The sequence below is a fragment of the Cryptotermes secundus genome, unplaced genomic scaffold, assembly GCF_002891405.2.
Source record: "Cryptotermes secundus unplaced genomic scaffold, Csec_1.0 scaffold26, whole genome shotgun sequence".
Taxonomy (NCBI): Eukaryota; Metazoa; Arthropoda; class Insecta; order Blattodea; family Kalotermitidae; genus Cryptotermes; species Cryptotermes secundus.
Window position 1 is genome coordinate 4,780,822 of NW_019743656.1, and position 16,579 is coordinate 4,797,400.

The 16,579-nt window shown below is 39.8% G+C and overlaps 1 protein-coding gene across 3 annotated transcripts in view; it reads left to right on the plus strand.

The window, feature by feature from the left end:
• The first annotated feature begins 562 nt into the window (after positions 1-562).
• Positions 563-16,579, plus strand: part of LOC111874176 — a 22,673-nt gene continuing 6,656 nt past the window's right edge. Inside the window, exons 1-5 of one of the 3 annotated variants that reach the window (XM_023869449.2) lie at positions 563-791; positions 6,675-6,969; positions 7,837-7,983; positions 11,873-12,123; positions 13,705-13,933. In XM_023869449.2, coding sequence (XP_023725217.1) covers positions 6,689-6,969; positions 7,837-7,983; positions 11,873-12,123; positions 13,705-13,933 — 908 coding nt within the window. In that variant the 5' untranslated portion in view covers positions 563-791; positions 6,675-6,688. The remainder of the gene's footprint in view (positions 792-6,674; positions 6,970-7,836; positions 7,984-11,872; positions 12,124-13,704; positions 13,934-16,579) is intronic. The other 2 variants (XM_023869448.2, XM_023869451.2) reach the window with 2 other exon arrangements.

Consider the following 16,579-nt stretch of genomic DNA (forward strand, 5'->3'; position numbering starts at 1 on the left):
GTAACAAGCTACTATGTCTCACCCTGTTCCTGCAACTGAAGAAAGCATTCTTTCTTTCATATTGATGAGTATATAAAGGATCCAAGACATGTTTGACATAACTAAAAATATACCTGTCATAATTCTTTATAATTATGCATTCCATGACTGTGTCAAGTATAAGGAAAAGGAAGCTGTGGTGAGTTTTTGCATTTTTTTTTGAATTCATTTAGAAGGATTACCAAAAATTACAAATATCTGTATTTGGGTTAGCCAGCCCAATCATTTGAAACCAGAAATTTTTTAATGAGAAGAAGATACGTCTCTAAATAGTTAAGTAGGCAGTTTATATGGCCAAATAAAGATTTGTCTACCCAGTGTGTTTTGACTTCAACATATTGCAATAGGCCCTATGACCTGTTGAGCTACAGAAGTCGGTTAGTGGGAGTATAGCATACAAGAAAAGATGGCCATACAGACCTGTACCTGTCATTTATAAACAATCATATCCGATCTATGGTGATCCGTGGTATACATCGCTGAGGAGTCGGTCGGAAAAGTCGGAGATATTCACGATCTTCACGATAGATGTCCGCGTGTTTTGTCAGTAGTTGGTGGTAGCTGGTCCATGAATTGAATGAATTTTGTAAAGTTGGTTATTGAGATGGCATGTTTTTGGTATGTGGATGCCAGCTTATAAGAACAGCACAATGTTCCTGTGTGTATGCATTAAATAGATTTAGTAATCATAAATGTCAGTTTTGTTAACAATGGTGGGAAGTCTGTTTAGTTGAGAGGTAAGGAAGGAACTGGTTAGTTTTCTCAGTCTTGTGTTGTTTATGTATTGGTAAGAAGGAAGCATGTTTGACAGTTCTTACTACTTACTTCTATTTTATAAGTAGTATACGTCACAGCGTTAGAAGTTAAAGGTTATAAGCTCATTATTTGGAACAGTTTTATGGTAACTAGAACGTAGTTTTAGTGTCATGATCCCCACAGTATTGTCTTGCGATTGTGGTTATATTTAGACAGTTATCATATTACATCGATAGCAGGAGGTACGCGGTAGCGTAGTTAGTTGAAGCACTGTGCTACAAGCCGTGAGGTCTCGGGTTTGATGCCCGATGAGGTCATTGGATTTTTCAGTTGAGCAAATCCTTCCAGTCACAATGGCCCTGGGGTTGACTCTGCCTCTAAAAAAAAATGAGTACCAGGATGCTTCCTGGGGGTAAAGGGCGGCCGGCACGTAAATCTGACAAACTCACCGCAATTTTTGAGCCGATTATCTAGAAAATGTGAGAGCCTTGACTTCTCACAATCCAATGGGCGTCCATGGCCTGTTAACAGACATAGTTGTACCTTACATTTACACAGATAGCAGAGCCAGTATGTCACTGTATCTTCAATAAAATATGTTTGGTATGAAGTGTTTGTGTAACTTCTAGTAAGTGCTGTTAAATCAAATTAAAAAGTATAAGAAAAAGTGTAGATTGTTATAATGAAGAGGTAGGTCTTTGCTGTATGAATTGTTCAAAGTGGATGATGGGTACCAACTGATGAACAGAAGATCCTCCAGGTTGTTTCTATTGTGTACCCTTGTATTCCCATGTCATCCTTGGTCCACGTACCCTAGAGTTGCTGCTCTCCTCAGACTGTTCATTGTATTGTTTGTTCACTGGAGGTATTAATAAGGGGGGTTATATTATGATGCTGTTAGTAGCTGTGCAATATAGTGTTGAATGGTAGTGCATAAATTGGAGAACAGTTGGAAGTGGTTGTGGCCAAATCAAGGTAATTTTCTGGGAGGGGCTGAGGAAAATCACAAAAATTGACCCAGGGTAGCCAGTGTCTCAACCTAGGGAAGTCCCGAGGGTGTTCAGCAAGAGCAGCCTTACTTGGTATATTGTTCATGGTATATGTTTGAATGAAGTGTATGCAATTCATGAGGAACAAAGACCTACTTAAGAAAATGGGTCATTGTTGAACATGAAGTCTTTATTCTTTTCCTTTTCTGGGGGAATTGGCCATTTAGGATCGCAGAAATGTGCATTTATGCAGTATTTCATGTATGAGTCTTCATCTGTAATACAGCATATATTGAAAATGTCTTAGATGGTAAGGAAAGTGACTTACAGCAAACATGGTCCACAAAGTGCTGAGTGCCCCATGAAGTCATTGAATAGCTACCATGAGATGAGTATGTGTGTTATGGACCATCTGATTTATATTGTGACGCATGACACCCCTTCTGCTGTCAGCGGTGACGTAACACCTTCGGAGCATTGCCGTTGCTACGGTAATAGGCCAGTCAACACCCCGCCCCCTCCCACAGTGATGTAACATGGGATGCCACCGTTGCTACTCAGCAGTAAACAACTCCCGACAGCGTTGCTAGGCTATCGGCAAACACAGCGTCAGACAACAGTGGTGCCTATTACGTAACTGTTTTCTGTGTTGTCCGTAACGGGGCTAAATAAGGAGCAGCGAAGACTATTCAAGAGTGAGTTACGAGTTAGCCAGCAGTGAGTCAGTCAACCAGTCAGTTGTAGTCTAGCCTTCTCAGGCCAAGTAATTGTAATACTGCAGATAGCAGTAGTTGTGAGATTGTAAACTAGTGTGATTGTAAGAGCGCGTGGAATAAATTCGCTCTATCCAATACGGCGTGAAGTTATTTGTCACGTTATGCACCCAACACGTGACAACCCATGTTTCTTAAACCCCCCACTGCTGTACTGTATTTAGCATGTATAGCTCAGTTGGTATAGCCGCTAGGTTGGATAACTGGGAAGTTAGGGTTTGATTCCCATTGGGGAAGAGATTTTTCTCTTCTCCATAGTGTCCAGGCAAGCTCTATGGCCCATTCAGCCTTCTATACAATGGGTAGGGGGGGGCGCTGTTTTCCTGGGGATAAAGTGGCAGGAGCATGAAGCTGACCACTCACGTCCATACTCGTATAATGCTGAGGTTAAGACTGGTGGACCTATACGTCTGCTCATCAGTGATGTTATTTGCTGGACTAAAGAGCCACTTTGGCATCACATGTTGGAATAGTGAGAGTTCATGTATGATAGCTGTGTGAAAAGTGGTTCTGCAGAACGACTAGATTGCTGAACTGCCTCACCAACTTTTCCTAGCCGCCTTCCATCTGAGTGTCCTTTCATTGGTTGTAATGGAAGCCTTGAGGCTTTTATCATATTTATATTTGTTAATTTATGGATGGTGACACCATAATGGCAAGTTTGTTTGCTGCAGTCTCATAGAACCATACTATAAATACCATACATGCCAAAATATATGTAATGCATATTTTCTAGCTAAAATATGAATTTCGGGTTCAAATAAGAAAGAAGGTACTGTGGAATTTGTAATCAATTCATCCTAAAGGTGTGTGGGACCCCTTTTAACGTCAGGAGGCTACACATACTGCCTCACTGCAGTCGACTTTGACCCGCTGGCCAGAAGTCATCCCCATCTCGGACATCACAGCCGACATAGTGGCACGCACACTAGTGACCGGCTGGATATCCCACTTCTGTTGCCCACAGACCATCACCACTGACCAGGGATGTCAATTTGAATCTCAACTCTTCCACTCCCTGGCCAAGCTCTGTGGCATTCAACTCTCGCGGACAACCGCCCACCACCCAGCAGCAAATGGACTCATTGAACGTTTCCACTGAACACTAAAGACAGCCATCATGTGCCACGCAGACAAACACTGGACAGAAGCCCTGCCCCTGGTTCTCCTCAGAATCTGCACAGCATTCAAAGAGGACCTGCAGGCATCAGTAGCTGAACTCGTGTATGGTGAGCCACTAAGAATACCAGGAGAACTGCTAACTCTGACTGCTGATCCAGTGGATCCAGCGCATCTAGTCACCCAACTCCACCAATATATGTCCCGCCTCAGACCAGTTACAGCAACATGCCACGCCTCTCAGGCTACATTTGTGCACAGCGACCTTGAGAAGTTACACACGTTTTCCTCTGGCTGGACATGACTCGCAGAACGTTGGAGCCCCCCTATAGTGGCCCCTACCAGGTCCTGTCACAGAAGGAGAAGACAATGCAAATCCTCGTGCGTGGCAAGCCCATCACCGTGTCAACTGACAGAGTCAAACCTGCTGAACGAGACAGGCTGCAGGACCACCGCCAAGACCTTCAACCCCACAGCTGACACAACCCCAACCGCGGTTCCGCATGTCATGCCACCACTGCCTGTAGCATGAACTACATGCTCTGGACGTCACATACGTTTTCCTGTTCGCTTCAACAACTGACCAACCATCTCTGCCAGGGAGTGATGTGGGAACTGCCCACATTCAAGCAAATGTGACAGCGCAAGTATCATTGCTTAGCATGTGCAAGTAAACAGCTGATGCTAGGCAAAGCCTACAACGATACGGACAGTTACATGTTTTCTATATGTCCAACTTTAGGTTATATAAGAAGTTGGTGATTTGAATGGTGCTGTCAGTAACACGGTTATATAGGACTGGATGATGGAATTGTTAATGAATGAGACACAAGTGATAGACTGAGAACTAGTAAGAGTGACTGACATACATACAGGTAGGAGTGCAACTTTTTCTGTACAAATTCCACATGACATGACCCATGATTAATCTGGATCACTGCAGTGTGAAAGCTGAACTAACCACCTGAGCTAGGGCAAGTGTTGACAGAACCTCTCCTTCTCAACTCTTATAAATGTTTCATCACCCAGTTGTAAACATGAAGGTAAAAAAGGTAAAGTTGCCCCTGTGTTTAATTAATTAAGCACTATACCAAGAAGATGTATGGGAGAGTGGAGGTATGGCTCCAGCATTCTTGACCTTGGTACTTACATCAAGGTGAGTGGGCAGTGTCATGCCCTGACTGCTTTATGCAGGGGGAAAGAGCCCCTGGTACCAATTGGATAGGGTGCTGGGTGGGCCCCAGAGGTGGTCTGGTTGCTGTCATTACATTGTTACTTACATCCTTTTCAAAAGTTATTGAAAAGGTTATATTTGTAAGATTGCTCCATCACATAAAGATATATTATCCAATCACCAATATGGTTTCAGGTGTGATTCATCCACAAAACTTGCTTCATATAATTTAATTAATGAAAGTAAAGGCCTTGAATAATAAAATACCAGTTGGAGGCATTTTTTGTGACCTAAATAAAGCCTTTGATTGTGTTAATCAATATGTTCTATTATCTAAATTGAAGTTTTATGCAATAGTAGGGAAAGGTAATGCGTTACTGGAATCCTACCTTCATGGTAGACATCAAAGAGTTGTAACTAATAAGAGGTGCACTCACTCAAGTTGGGGTAAGACTGTCAGTGGTGTTCCCCAGGGATCAATCTTAGGTCCCTTATTGTTTTTGGTATACATTAATGATCTGCCAAATTTTATAAAGAGTAAATCGATACCTATTCTCTTCGCGGATGATACCAGGATTATTGTTAAGAACTTTAATCGTATTGAGTATGAAAACAAACTAAATTTAATATTCAAGAATATAAATGAATGGTTCAAGCCTACCTTACTGACATTGAATCTCGATAAAACATATTTTATGCGTTTCTCAACCAAGAATAGTAATACAATGGACATACCTATCATTTATAGTAACAGTCAGATTGCTACAACCCCTGATATTAAGTTCCTTGGTCTGATGATTGATAATACCCTATCATGGAAAAGACACATTGACTGGCTCATGTCCAAACTGGGTTCAGCTTTCTATGCAGTTAGGGCTATTAAACTATATATGTCATTAGAATCAATGAGATCGGTATATTTTTCATATTTTCATTCTGTTATGACATATGGCCTGATTTTCTTGGGTAATTCGCCCCTCTGCATCCGTATCTTTAGACTACAGAAGAAGGTAATAAGAGTCATCACCAGTTCTAGAAGTAGAGATTCTTGTAGGGAGTTGTTTAAGAGATTAAAAATTCTGCCACTTTACTCACAGTACATTTTTTCCGTTTTGTTATTTGTGGTCAAAAACAAAGATCTGTTTTCATCTAATTCTGAGATTCATACAATCAACACAAGACATAGTAATAACCTCCATTATCCCTCGTGTAACTTAACTGTCTTTCAAAAGGGAACATATTATTTTGGAATTAAAATTTTTAATAAACTTCCACCTAATATAAAAGACCAAGCTCATGAGATGAAAAAATTTAGGTCTGCTGTTAAAATATTCCTATTTTTAAATTCAGTATTCATTGGACGAATATTTTAACTGTGACAACAATTAAAATTTCGGATTTGTTATGGGTGGTAGTTGATAGCGCATTACTGTTATAGATGAAGGTTTTTGTTCATGTTGTATATTAATATTTTTAACGGGTATGACACTACACAATTGTGATGCAGTATGTGATGTTTACTCATGTTGACTATTTCTGTATCCATTGGTGTTTAACCATGTAAGGATTTATGGAATGATGAATAAATGAATGGACAAGAGAAAAATCATCCCTTGCCAAGAATCAAACCCTGGCCATCCAACTCATAGCTTGTTGCTATCCCAGCGATGAATTGAAAACATAAATCTAAAAACCTACCGCAAAAATATCAAGCCTTTAAAAGTAAATTTTTGTTTTAAATCGGGAATGAATTTTGAGAAATGAAAGGACTCTTAATGATTATGTCAGGTTTGCAGTTCTATAGGTTAATTTAATTTTATGTAGATCAGGCAGCAGTGATGAGCAAGGAAACTGGAGATTCAGGAGAGACCAGTGGTGAAGTGTCGGGCCAGAACAGTGTAAAGGATGGTGATGCTTCATCCCATGTTGTGGGTTGTGTCTCCACTGACAAGGAGAAGCCACAAGTGGACCACCTCACACCCTTCTTGCAGGCACAGAAACAAGGTTTTGAATGTGAATATAGTGAGAAGCTTGAAGATGATGTTGAATGTTTGAAAGCAAAAAACCGAAAGAGAGTCGAAGAGATGCTGCAGAAAGCACAGGAAGATTTACAGAAAAGGTGAGAATGGAGGTCTGGTCCATTTTTCCATCTGTCCACTGACTTTGTCTGTGAAACTGCAGAATGTACTTTAATGAAGTTTATGTTTGGTGTCCCTACCACATATTCTGAAATAAATTTCATGTTTGAGGTCATCATACCAGTAACTATGAAGATTGTTTTTTGGAATGTGGAAGTGTGTAGTGTGGTAGATACTTATCAGTATTTTGGATTTACCCACTGCCTCCACCTTCAGAGTAGAAAAGCACCTATCCTGAAGATGGATGCAGAAGATTGTTAAACATTGTTAAATAACTTCGTCATAACAGCATATGCCAGAAGACTAAGTCCTGTGGCTGTGTCCTTGTGAAGCAAATACAGGTAGTTTGATCAGTTACTCAAATTCTCAATGCTATCAGACTCAAAGGTTCTTTAGAGCATACCACTGGTATGTGTTCTGAACCAAAGGAAACCAGTCCAAACCCCCCATCCTGTTTCTTTAAGATCATCTTAATAGTATCTTATCTATGCCTCTTGTCTTCCTAATGGTGTCTTTTCTTCAGGTTTTCCTACCAAAATTTTGTACAGTCTTCTTCCCCGTGAGTGCTGCTTATCAGAAGATTGTAAATCAAATTTATTTTGGTTTATATCAGTTGAACATAAACCCTGTTTTGCATGAAGCTCAAATCAGTGCTAGTTTTCTCATAAATGGGTCATTTTCCAAAAAGACTATACGTTCGTTAAATGTAAATCACATTATGATTTACAGTTTTCATTACAGATTTGTTTTAATATGCTGAATATTCAACTAAATACATGGAAGAACAACTGATTAATCTGAAGCAGTGTAAATACTGGGTAACAGTTCACTTAGATATAATTTTTCAGGAAGGAAAAATGCACTGAGGAAGGCACGGACAAGAACAAGCAGGTGGAGATGCCTGATGACACCCAACACCATCACGCAAATATACTGGAGGTATTTCGTAAGATGACGTGGTTACGAAACCAGAATATTCAGACCGAGTTGGGAAGGTAATCTTATATTTTGGTTGGGAGACAAAATTTTTATGTCATAGATACATATTTAACCCTGTGAAGACTTCTTTAAATCACATCTGCCTATCCTTGCTACATTGTTTAAATGGCTGTGAGTCTCATCTATTGCAGTGCACCTAGAGAAAGTATCTTAGTTCTGGTTCATCTCTGGTATATATCAATAAACAAAAGGCATTCTTTGGTCAAAGAAAGACCACAGAAGACTGTAAAGCTGTCATATTGATGACAAGACAAAATATTAGCACAGTGTAAGCATGAACTTAAATTGTTTTGTGGACAGGGCAGAACAGTTTCTACAGAGCAGCCAACCATGTGTCAGAGACCATGTTACTTGACAGTGGGTTAACACCTCCATTAATTATATAAGGGACTCCTGATTTCAATTTCTGAGGTTTTGTAATGGCCAGCTTTGTTGAAACCATTGTGCTGCAAAGTTTAAATTAAAGGGTAGAATAGTCACTGGCCACTAAAGGTAAACAAATTAGGAAATGTATGCATAACATAATAGTGTTGTGCCCCAGGTTATTAATTTTATGATTTTATTTAATGAGGGGGTGATCTTATGTATAATTTATTAGAAATTTATTATAAGTCTTGTAAATTGAAATATGTTAGGTGAACCACAGGTTGGTCAGCTGGAAACCAGCGTTGAGATCACCTTTAGACGTAGCACATTCCTCAGGCATCCAGCTTCAGTTGTATAGTTTATAACAGCGTTTCTCATCCTGCGGTCTGCAATGACAGCAGACTTAAATTAAATAAAAAATTATCCAAACAAAAGAAGTTAAAATTAAATAAGCAAGTAAAAATTAATTATATCATAGTCTTTATTNTACTGGAAAAAAAAGACAGTCTTTCTAATTCCATGAACATTTCAATGGCCAGACAAGAATCCGGTATTTCCAGGGTATGAGAGTGTGACTGCATTGTCACTAACTTCAGAGAAGGGACTGCACCAATAATTGGTAGCTACAGAAAGACAGATAATAAAAGAAGGGTGCAGTGAACAACATTATGGTTTCATTGCTCCCGCTTTCCCTTGCTGTTTTGTTAGATTTGTAGTAAACATGTTATATACCTTTCAACCAATTGGCTGTTGTCTATTGTTATTTATTACTAAAAGTTTTCCTCTTTCAATGAACGCTCAGTATATCTTCAGAAGTGCTGATTGATAGTTGGACAAAGTGTGTCATGAGTTAACTCCAGTTTTTATACATTTTTCAGAAAAATGGAAAAGTGCCTTAGAACAGGAACTTTGAAAAGAAAGGCAAACAAAACAGGTGATGCTAACCGTAATTGTGATACACATGTTATAATGTTGAATAAATGTGATACTATTAAATTTGAAGAAGCAAGCAGTTCAAAGAAAAAATATAGTAGGAAATATAACAGTCCATATTTGGAATTTGGGCTTACTTGGTGTGGTGATGAAAGTGAACAGAAACCTCAATGTGTTTGTGTTATGAAGTGTTGTCGAACGAGTGCATGAAACCTGTGAAACTATGACGACATTTAGAAACTAAACATTGTGTGAAAAATAAGCCAATTGAATTTTTTTCGGTGATGCTTAGGGACTTTAAATCATGGGCAAAATATAGTTTCGGTCATGGGTTCGTTTAATAGCAAGGCACTGGAACTACCTCTTAAGATTGTGCATAGCCAAAATGGAAACCTCATTCTATCAGGGAAAATTTACTTCTTCCAGCTATAAAAGATGTGGTGAAAACTATGTTTGGCAACAAGTTATTAAAAGATGTTGGTTTGATTCCTTTTTCAAATGACACTGTCAGTCGTAGAATTAACGATATGGCAGGAGACATAGAATCTCAGTTAATCGGAAGAGTTAAGAAGAGCCCCTATAATGCGTTACAAATAGACGAGACTACTGATGTTGCAGATGATGTGCAGTTAATATGCACATGATAACAACATTCAAGACGATATTCTGTTTTGTAGAACTTTGTCAACCCGAACAACTGGAGGAGAAATATTTCACACTCTCGATAATTACATAAGAGACAAAGGGATCCAGTGAAAGAAATGTGTGGTCTTCTGTTCGGATGGAGCTGACGCCCTTACATGCAGGCATAATGGGGTTGTTTCTAAGGTCAAGGAAGTAGTTCAGGATTAGAATTGGATACAATGTTTCATAAATAGGGAAGCTTTGGCCTCCAAAGGAATGCTGCCAGAATTTAGAACTGTGCTAGACAATGCTGTAAAGCTAGTTAATTTTGTTAAGGCTCGACCGTTAAGTAACAGGTTATTTTCCATACTCTGATGAAATGGGCAATGAATATACACAACTTTTGCTTCATTCTGAAATTTGCTGTCTTTCCAGGGGCAAAGTACTAACAAAGGTATTTCAGTTGAGGCAAGAAGTTTTATTGTTTGTAAAGGAACATAATTCTGATTTTGCATCACTTCTTGTTGACAAAGCATGGTTATTACCACTGTCATATCTTTTAGATGTTTTTGCTAAATTAAATGAACTAAATCTCTCCCTTCAGGGAAATGCTGTTCTTGATGCCTACGACAAAATAAAGGCATTCGAGAAAAAAACCTGGTGTTATGGATTAGTTATGTAAAAGACAGACAAGTTGCACCTCTTCCAACATTGAAATCCTTTTTAGTGGAAAATGATATTTCTGTTGATTCTGAGTTTCTGGAAAGGTTTTATGACCACCTCAATTCTGTGAAACAGAATTTGAAACATATTTTCCGAATAACTTTTATGAGAAATGTCTATGGGTTTGCGATTCATATCTGGTTTACAATCATGAGAACGACCTTTAAGCACAATAGATCATTGAAGGTCGCAGTGGGAAGGCCAGTTTTATGGCTCACCCCTCATACTCATAGTGAGAACAAGCTTCCGTTATCAAAAAAAAAATAGTTTATAGAGCTTTAAAGTGACAGTGGGTTTAAAATGCAATTCCGTGATCTTGGTTTGGTCCGATTCTGGATGCCACAGTTGTGCACCACAGTAAAATTGGTGACAGCATTGGGATCAGAATAAGAAATTGGAGTGCCTCACCCCCACTTTCATAATAATAAACAGGTCACAGGGGGTTGTGACACAATAGCAGTTATGACATGTTCGTGCTCTTGTGTTTAATTGCCTCTAAACAGACGGACTTCCGGAAACGTATATTGGGCATAAAGTATGTGCTTCATTTCTCTGCAGTTTTTGTTTGAAACAATTTTTGCTGTGATGAATATTTACCAAGTTACATTTGAGATACACACAGAAATGCACATAGGTCTTTGTATATAGTCTATTCGCTCATATTAACTAGAATTTGAGTGTGTTGACAAACTTTAGTAAAATTTCCTGTAGTTTGAAGGCAGTGAGTTAAGTTAATTAATGGTTTGGGTTCAAAAACTTTGGTTACAGTCAAAGTATATCTAGAACTGGAAACGCATTCCTTGAAATAGGAGCGCTAACTGAATCATTATATGGGGTCTTTTTAGTATAGTGGTTATGGAAGCGTTCCTAACATCATATTTATTACAGTTATACAATAAATAAAATGTCCAAGTAATATTGTTAATGTATTTAAAATTCCTTATAAAATACATATAAGATTACTTAAAGGTCAGTGGGCTCCGGTTCATTTCTTAGTTGTAGTCCACCTTGAAGAAGACATCAAGACTGTCTTGCTAGAAGCTTTCTTTTTCTCAGAGAATTTCTTTGTACCAGGATATCATATCATAAGAAGCTCTCCTAATTTTAATACTGTATTCAAAATTTGGGTAATTTTCTCTTATGATATTCATTGCATCATTAATCTTCTTCATGAATCCCAGAGTAAAGAGCATTACAGGGGGTAGTGTTAAGTGGAGCATGGTTGTACTCTGGTTCCAGATCATGGAAAACAGTAAACACAGATAATATAGAAGAAGTGACAGTGCGGTCAGTGCCATTGAAACGACAAGAGAGTGATGAGTATTTTAAGGGCACAAAAGAAACTAAGAACAAAGGGAGGCGCAGGAACAGGACTGAAGCTGTAATCAGCATGGAGGAATTGGAGAGACCCCTTCTCGAAACAGTTGTTCAGCAGAAATATATGGAGTTCCATCAGAAACCTTCACATGCACCCAGACAGCGAGAACACAGTGAGTATGGTTACAGAAACAGTGAAAGAATGTAATTGAAGTTTCTTACTGATTCTCATTTTAACTGGAATTTTGCCACTTAAATGCAAAGCACATTAGGTTGGTGGTAGTATATTTGCTTCACTCAGAGATACCTAGTTTATTTCCTGTCTGTTATCACTTCAATTTCCAACAACTCTGCTTCTGGCTCACCTCTAAACTGGTCCATTTTTTCAGTTCTCTAGCCATTTGTAGCACTTTGCTATAAAGAAATAAGTAGAAAATGATCTAGATATGTCCAAGGGACAAGAAAAGGTAGCTTCATCCACTGTCGAGTGACACAGAGAACTTCAAACCCAAAATCCTGAGGAAGATATTTCATCAGTGTGTTGCTATCCAGTCTTGGACAAATATAGTAGCATGGACAAATTGCTGATAAATGACCAAACTTGGACAGTGACTTAGCTTGACTAGTTTTTCATGGATTCCTGCACTGCCTTCAGGCGTATATTGGGATAGCACTGGATCTTAAATTAATCCATGACAGTTACTTCCACATCCTTCGCATTTCATTATTCACTGCCATTCAAGTATCTGATGCTGTACAGTATGAATTACTCGCAGTATCATTAAACAAAAAAATGAATAATGGGAAACGTTTATTGTATATGTAAAGGTAAAGTAAAAAGAAAAAAGTAGGGGTGGATGTACAGATCCACATTTTCTTTGCCTTGCCACTAGCTGGAGGTGATTGGTCAGCTTCATGCCCCAGCCACTTTACCCCTGGGGAAAGAGCCCCCTGATTCCCACTGGATTGGAGGTTGGGTGAACCCCAGAGCTGGTCTGGATGACCTGGAGAAGAGAAAATTCTTGACCTTACCAGGACTTGAACTCTGACCCCTCGGTCATCCAGCCTGTAGCCAGTTGCTATACCAGCTGAGCTATCCTGGCTCACTACTGTATACGGAAGTCATTAGAAACTGTGTGTCTAAACAGTAACCATGATCTGAGTTGTCAATGAAAACCAGTGGCATTAGAAACAGCATTTCTAATAGGAACTCAATTAAGAATTTCCATGAATAGGAGATTACTAGGGGCACGTGGTAGTGTAGTTGGTTGAGACACTATGCTACAAGCTGGAAGGTCACGGGATCGAATCCCGATGAGGTCATTGATATTCTTTTCAATTTACCTTATCCTTCCAGCCACACTATGACCCTGGGGTCAACTCAGCCTCTAACAGAAATGAGTATGCTGTTGGGGCTAAGATCCGGCCGGTGCGTAAGGCTGACAACATTGCCGCCATCTATGTGCCAATTGTCTAGACAATGTGGGAACCTCAACATCTCACAACCCTATGGACCTCCACAGCCTGTTATAGGGATACCTTTACCTTTTTACTTACTTTTAGGAGATCACTAAGAAGCTTAAGATTCCACTGAAATTGCTTAAATTTATAACATCGACAGAGTGAAAGAATTTTCTGAAAATTGGAGACAATTAGGTTTTGTTAATTTGAACTGGAACATTTGGTTTGAAAAGTAATCGCTTTGATGTTCTGGTAAATAATCCATTTGTGAAAGATAAATTATTTTCTTTCAGTGTACCAAACTTCACCAGTGCCTGAGTTAACTTGCTGGCGAAAGAAATCTGGTGCAGATCTATTTTCTGATGTTCCAACACAAACGCTAACTATCTGTGGGGCTAAAAGAACTGAGGATGAACTGATGAAACTGGCCATTAAGGAGAGCCTTGAAACCTATGAGGCTGAAAAGCAATTCATTGTTCTCGCCGAGGCTAAGTGCCCAGACCCCTTTTGCCCTAACACAAAGTAAGGAGATTGAAGCATTTAATGTTTATTGTTCTCAGCATAAAATTAGGTAACTGTAACTGGATTACTTCTTTGTGCTGTATGTATGAACTGCATATTAGAGGTCTAGTTTAACTACTCCATTATGGATGAGGCCTTATTTCTTTTTAAGTTGGTTACTGAAGAACGCTGTCAGTACTGAGACCATATAGTGTTGATGGTAGGGTGAGTGATGAATGTGGAGCACTTGGTGGAATGAGATTTGATGGGAGAAACTGAAGTGCTTGAAGCAAACCCAACCTCTGGCCACTTTTATCACATCTTTATTCCAGCTATGATATTGTCTTATATCTGTATATCTCTATTTACAACTGTAAAGGTATCACTGACATGTAAAGACATACTTGTCTCTCCTCTTTTCCCCCTCCTTGTACTGGTACCATCGCTCTGACCATTCTGTTTACTTGGCAGATCAATTGTAATTGTTATCTTCTAACTCCATTAAAAAATTGAACTCCAAAAGATGTTAAGTATATAAAAAATATTGTCGCGTGTCGGGCGTATATCGCGACAAATTCTCGCCGTATTTGATGTAGCGAATTTTATTTCACATTCGCACTTACAATCACCCAATTGACAGTTTTACAATTACTGCTATCTGCAGTATCACAATTAGTACATTCCAAATGCCACAATACAACTGACTAGTTGCTGGCTAACTCGGAACTAACTCGGAGGTAGCTCGAGGACTCGCTCGGAGGTAGCTCCAGGGCTGACTGACTGACTGACTTCGCGTGTCTTGAGATCGAATCTCGTCGGTCACGTGTGTAAGTTCTAATCCCACTTCTGACACCAGTTGTCGAGTTTCTTGAGTTCGAAGCTCGTTGGTCACATGTGTAAGTTCTAATCCCACTTCTGACACCAGTTGTCGCGTGTCTTGAGATCGAATCTCGTCGGTCACGTGTGTAAGTTCTAATCCCACTTCTGACACCAGTGTAACGTGTTTACGTTACTGAAGACGCCGTAGAGATGGTTAATTGGTTTATTTAACAACCTACAAACAACGGCTACAATTAATTATCACAATATTACGGGTTTCCACACTTTACAAACCCTACAACAAAATCTCTTAACACTATCTTCAAGAGTCTTCACGTATTAATAACGCGGGAGCTATACAAGTCTCCCTGAATTACACACTCCAGATATAACTGGTTATCACTGGTTATCGCACACGCGTCTGTAGCTCGTAACTTGCGAACTGAGAACTCGTTGGTAACGCACTGACTGACTGACTGACTGTGAATAGCCTTCGCTGCTCCTTATGTAGCCTTGATCGGACAATTGTCGTCTGGTCCGTGTTGCTAGCCACGCTGTCCGGAGTTGTTGACTGCTGCCTAGCAACCGCGATATCCCTCGGTGACATCACCGCTGTTGATTCGCTTTGCATAGCTTCAAGGTCGCGGGGACTCGGCTAACGTCGGCTCCGCCCGGATCATGTCGGCTCCGCTCGTGACGTCACCGCGCGTTGCGCGTTGCGTAGCTACCAGGATGCGGGGTGATTACTCGCCTATTACGCGAGCGCTACGTTACCGCTACGTGCAGCTGGGGGGCTAGGGGTCAACATGTCACAATATGTACTTTTTATACAGGAGCTTGGATAGTGTAGTCAGTGTAGTAACTGGCTACGGGCTGGATGACCGAGGGGTCAGAATTCAAGTCCCTGTAGGGTCAAGAATTTTTTCTTCTCCACATCATTCAGACCAATTCTAGGGTCCATTCAACCTCCTATCCGATGGGTACTGGGGGCTCTTTCACCAGGGGTAAAGTGGCTGGGGCGTGAAGCTGACCACTGACCTCCAGCTAGTGCCAAGGTCAATAAAGTGTGGATCTGTACATCCACTCTCCCGTACGCTTTCATGGCATAGTGCTAAATTCGTTAAGCACAGGGACAAATTTACCTTTACCGTTTTATAAATGTCTAATGCCCTTGTGTTTTGCTGTATGTCGAACTATAGCAGTTGCTCTTACCAAAACTTCACCATGCCTCTCTCTGTCTCCATGTAAGAGCTCTAGAATCGCTGAATGGATTCTCATGATATTCAATATTGTGGAGCTTTACCAATTTTTTTTTTATTGCTAACAGGGTGGGACTAAGTCCCTTGTACTGTGGCCACTTCTGGCCTATTGTACCAGCCCCAGATGATAGGTGAGGGTGATTGTGGATCAGTTGGTGGAAATTGGCAGGGGAAATGGAAGTACACAGAGAAAACCTGCCCCAGCGCCACTTTGTCCACCACAAATCCAACTTGACCAGACCCAGGATCAAAGCCGGGCCGCCGCGGTGGGAAGCCAGCAACTAACCGCTTGAGCAATGGCGCAGCCCTTTAATAAAATTTACTGACACATTTCAGTTTCATTTAAAATTGGGCAGCAGTAACATATACTTTGTATGTAGACTAGCATGTGTTTCTGCATGCATCTTGAGTGTAACTTGTTAAATATTTGTTGGAGCAAAAGATGTTGGGAACAAAAGTTGTAGAGAAAAGTGAAACAGACATTTTATGTTCGTATACTTTTCTAGAAGCCTCGCAGTTTTATTTATGATATGTATATATATACATATATGTGTATGTGTATATATATATATATATATATATAAAGTAA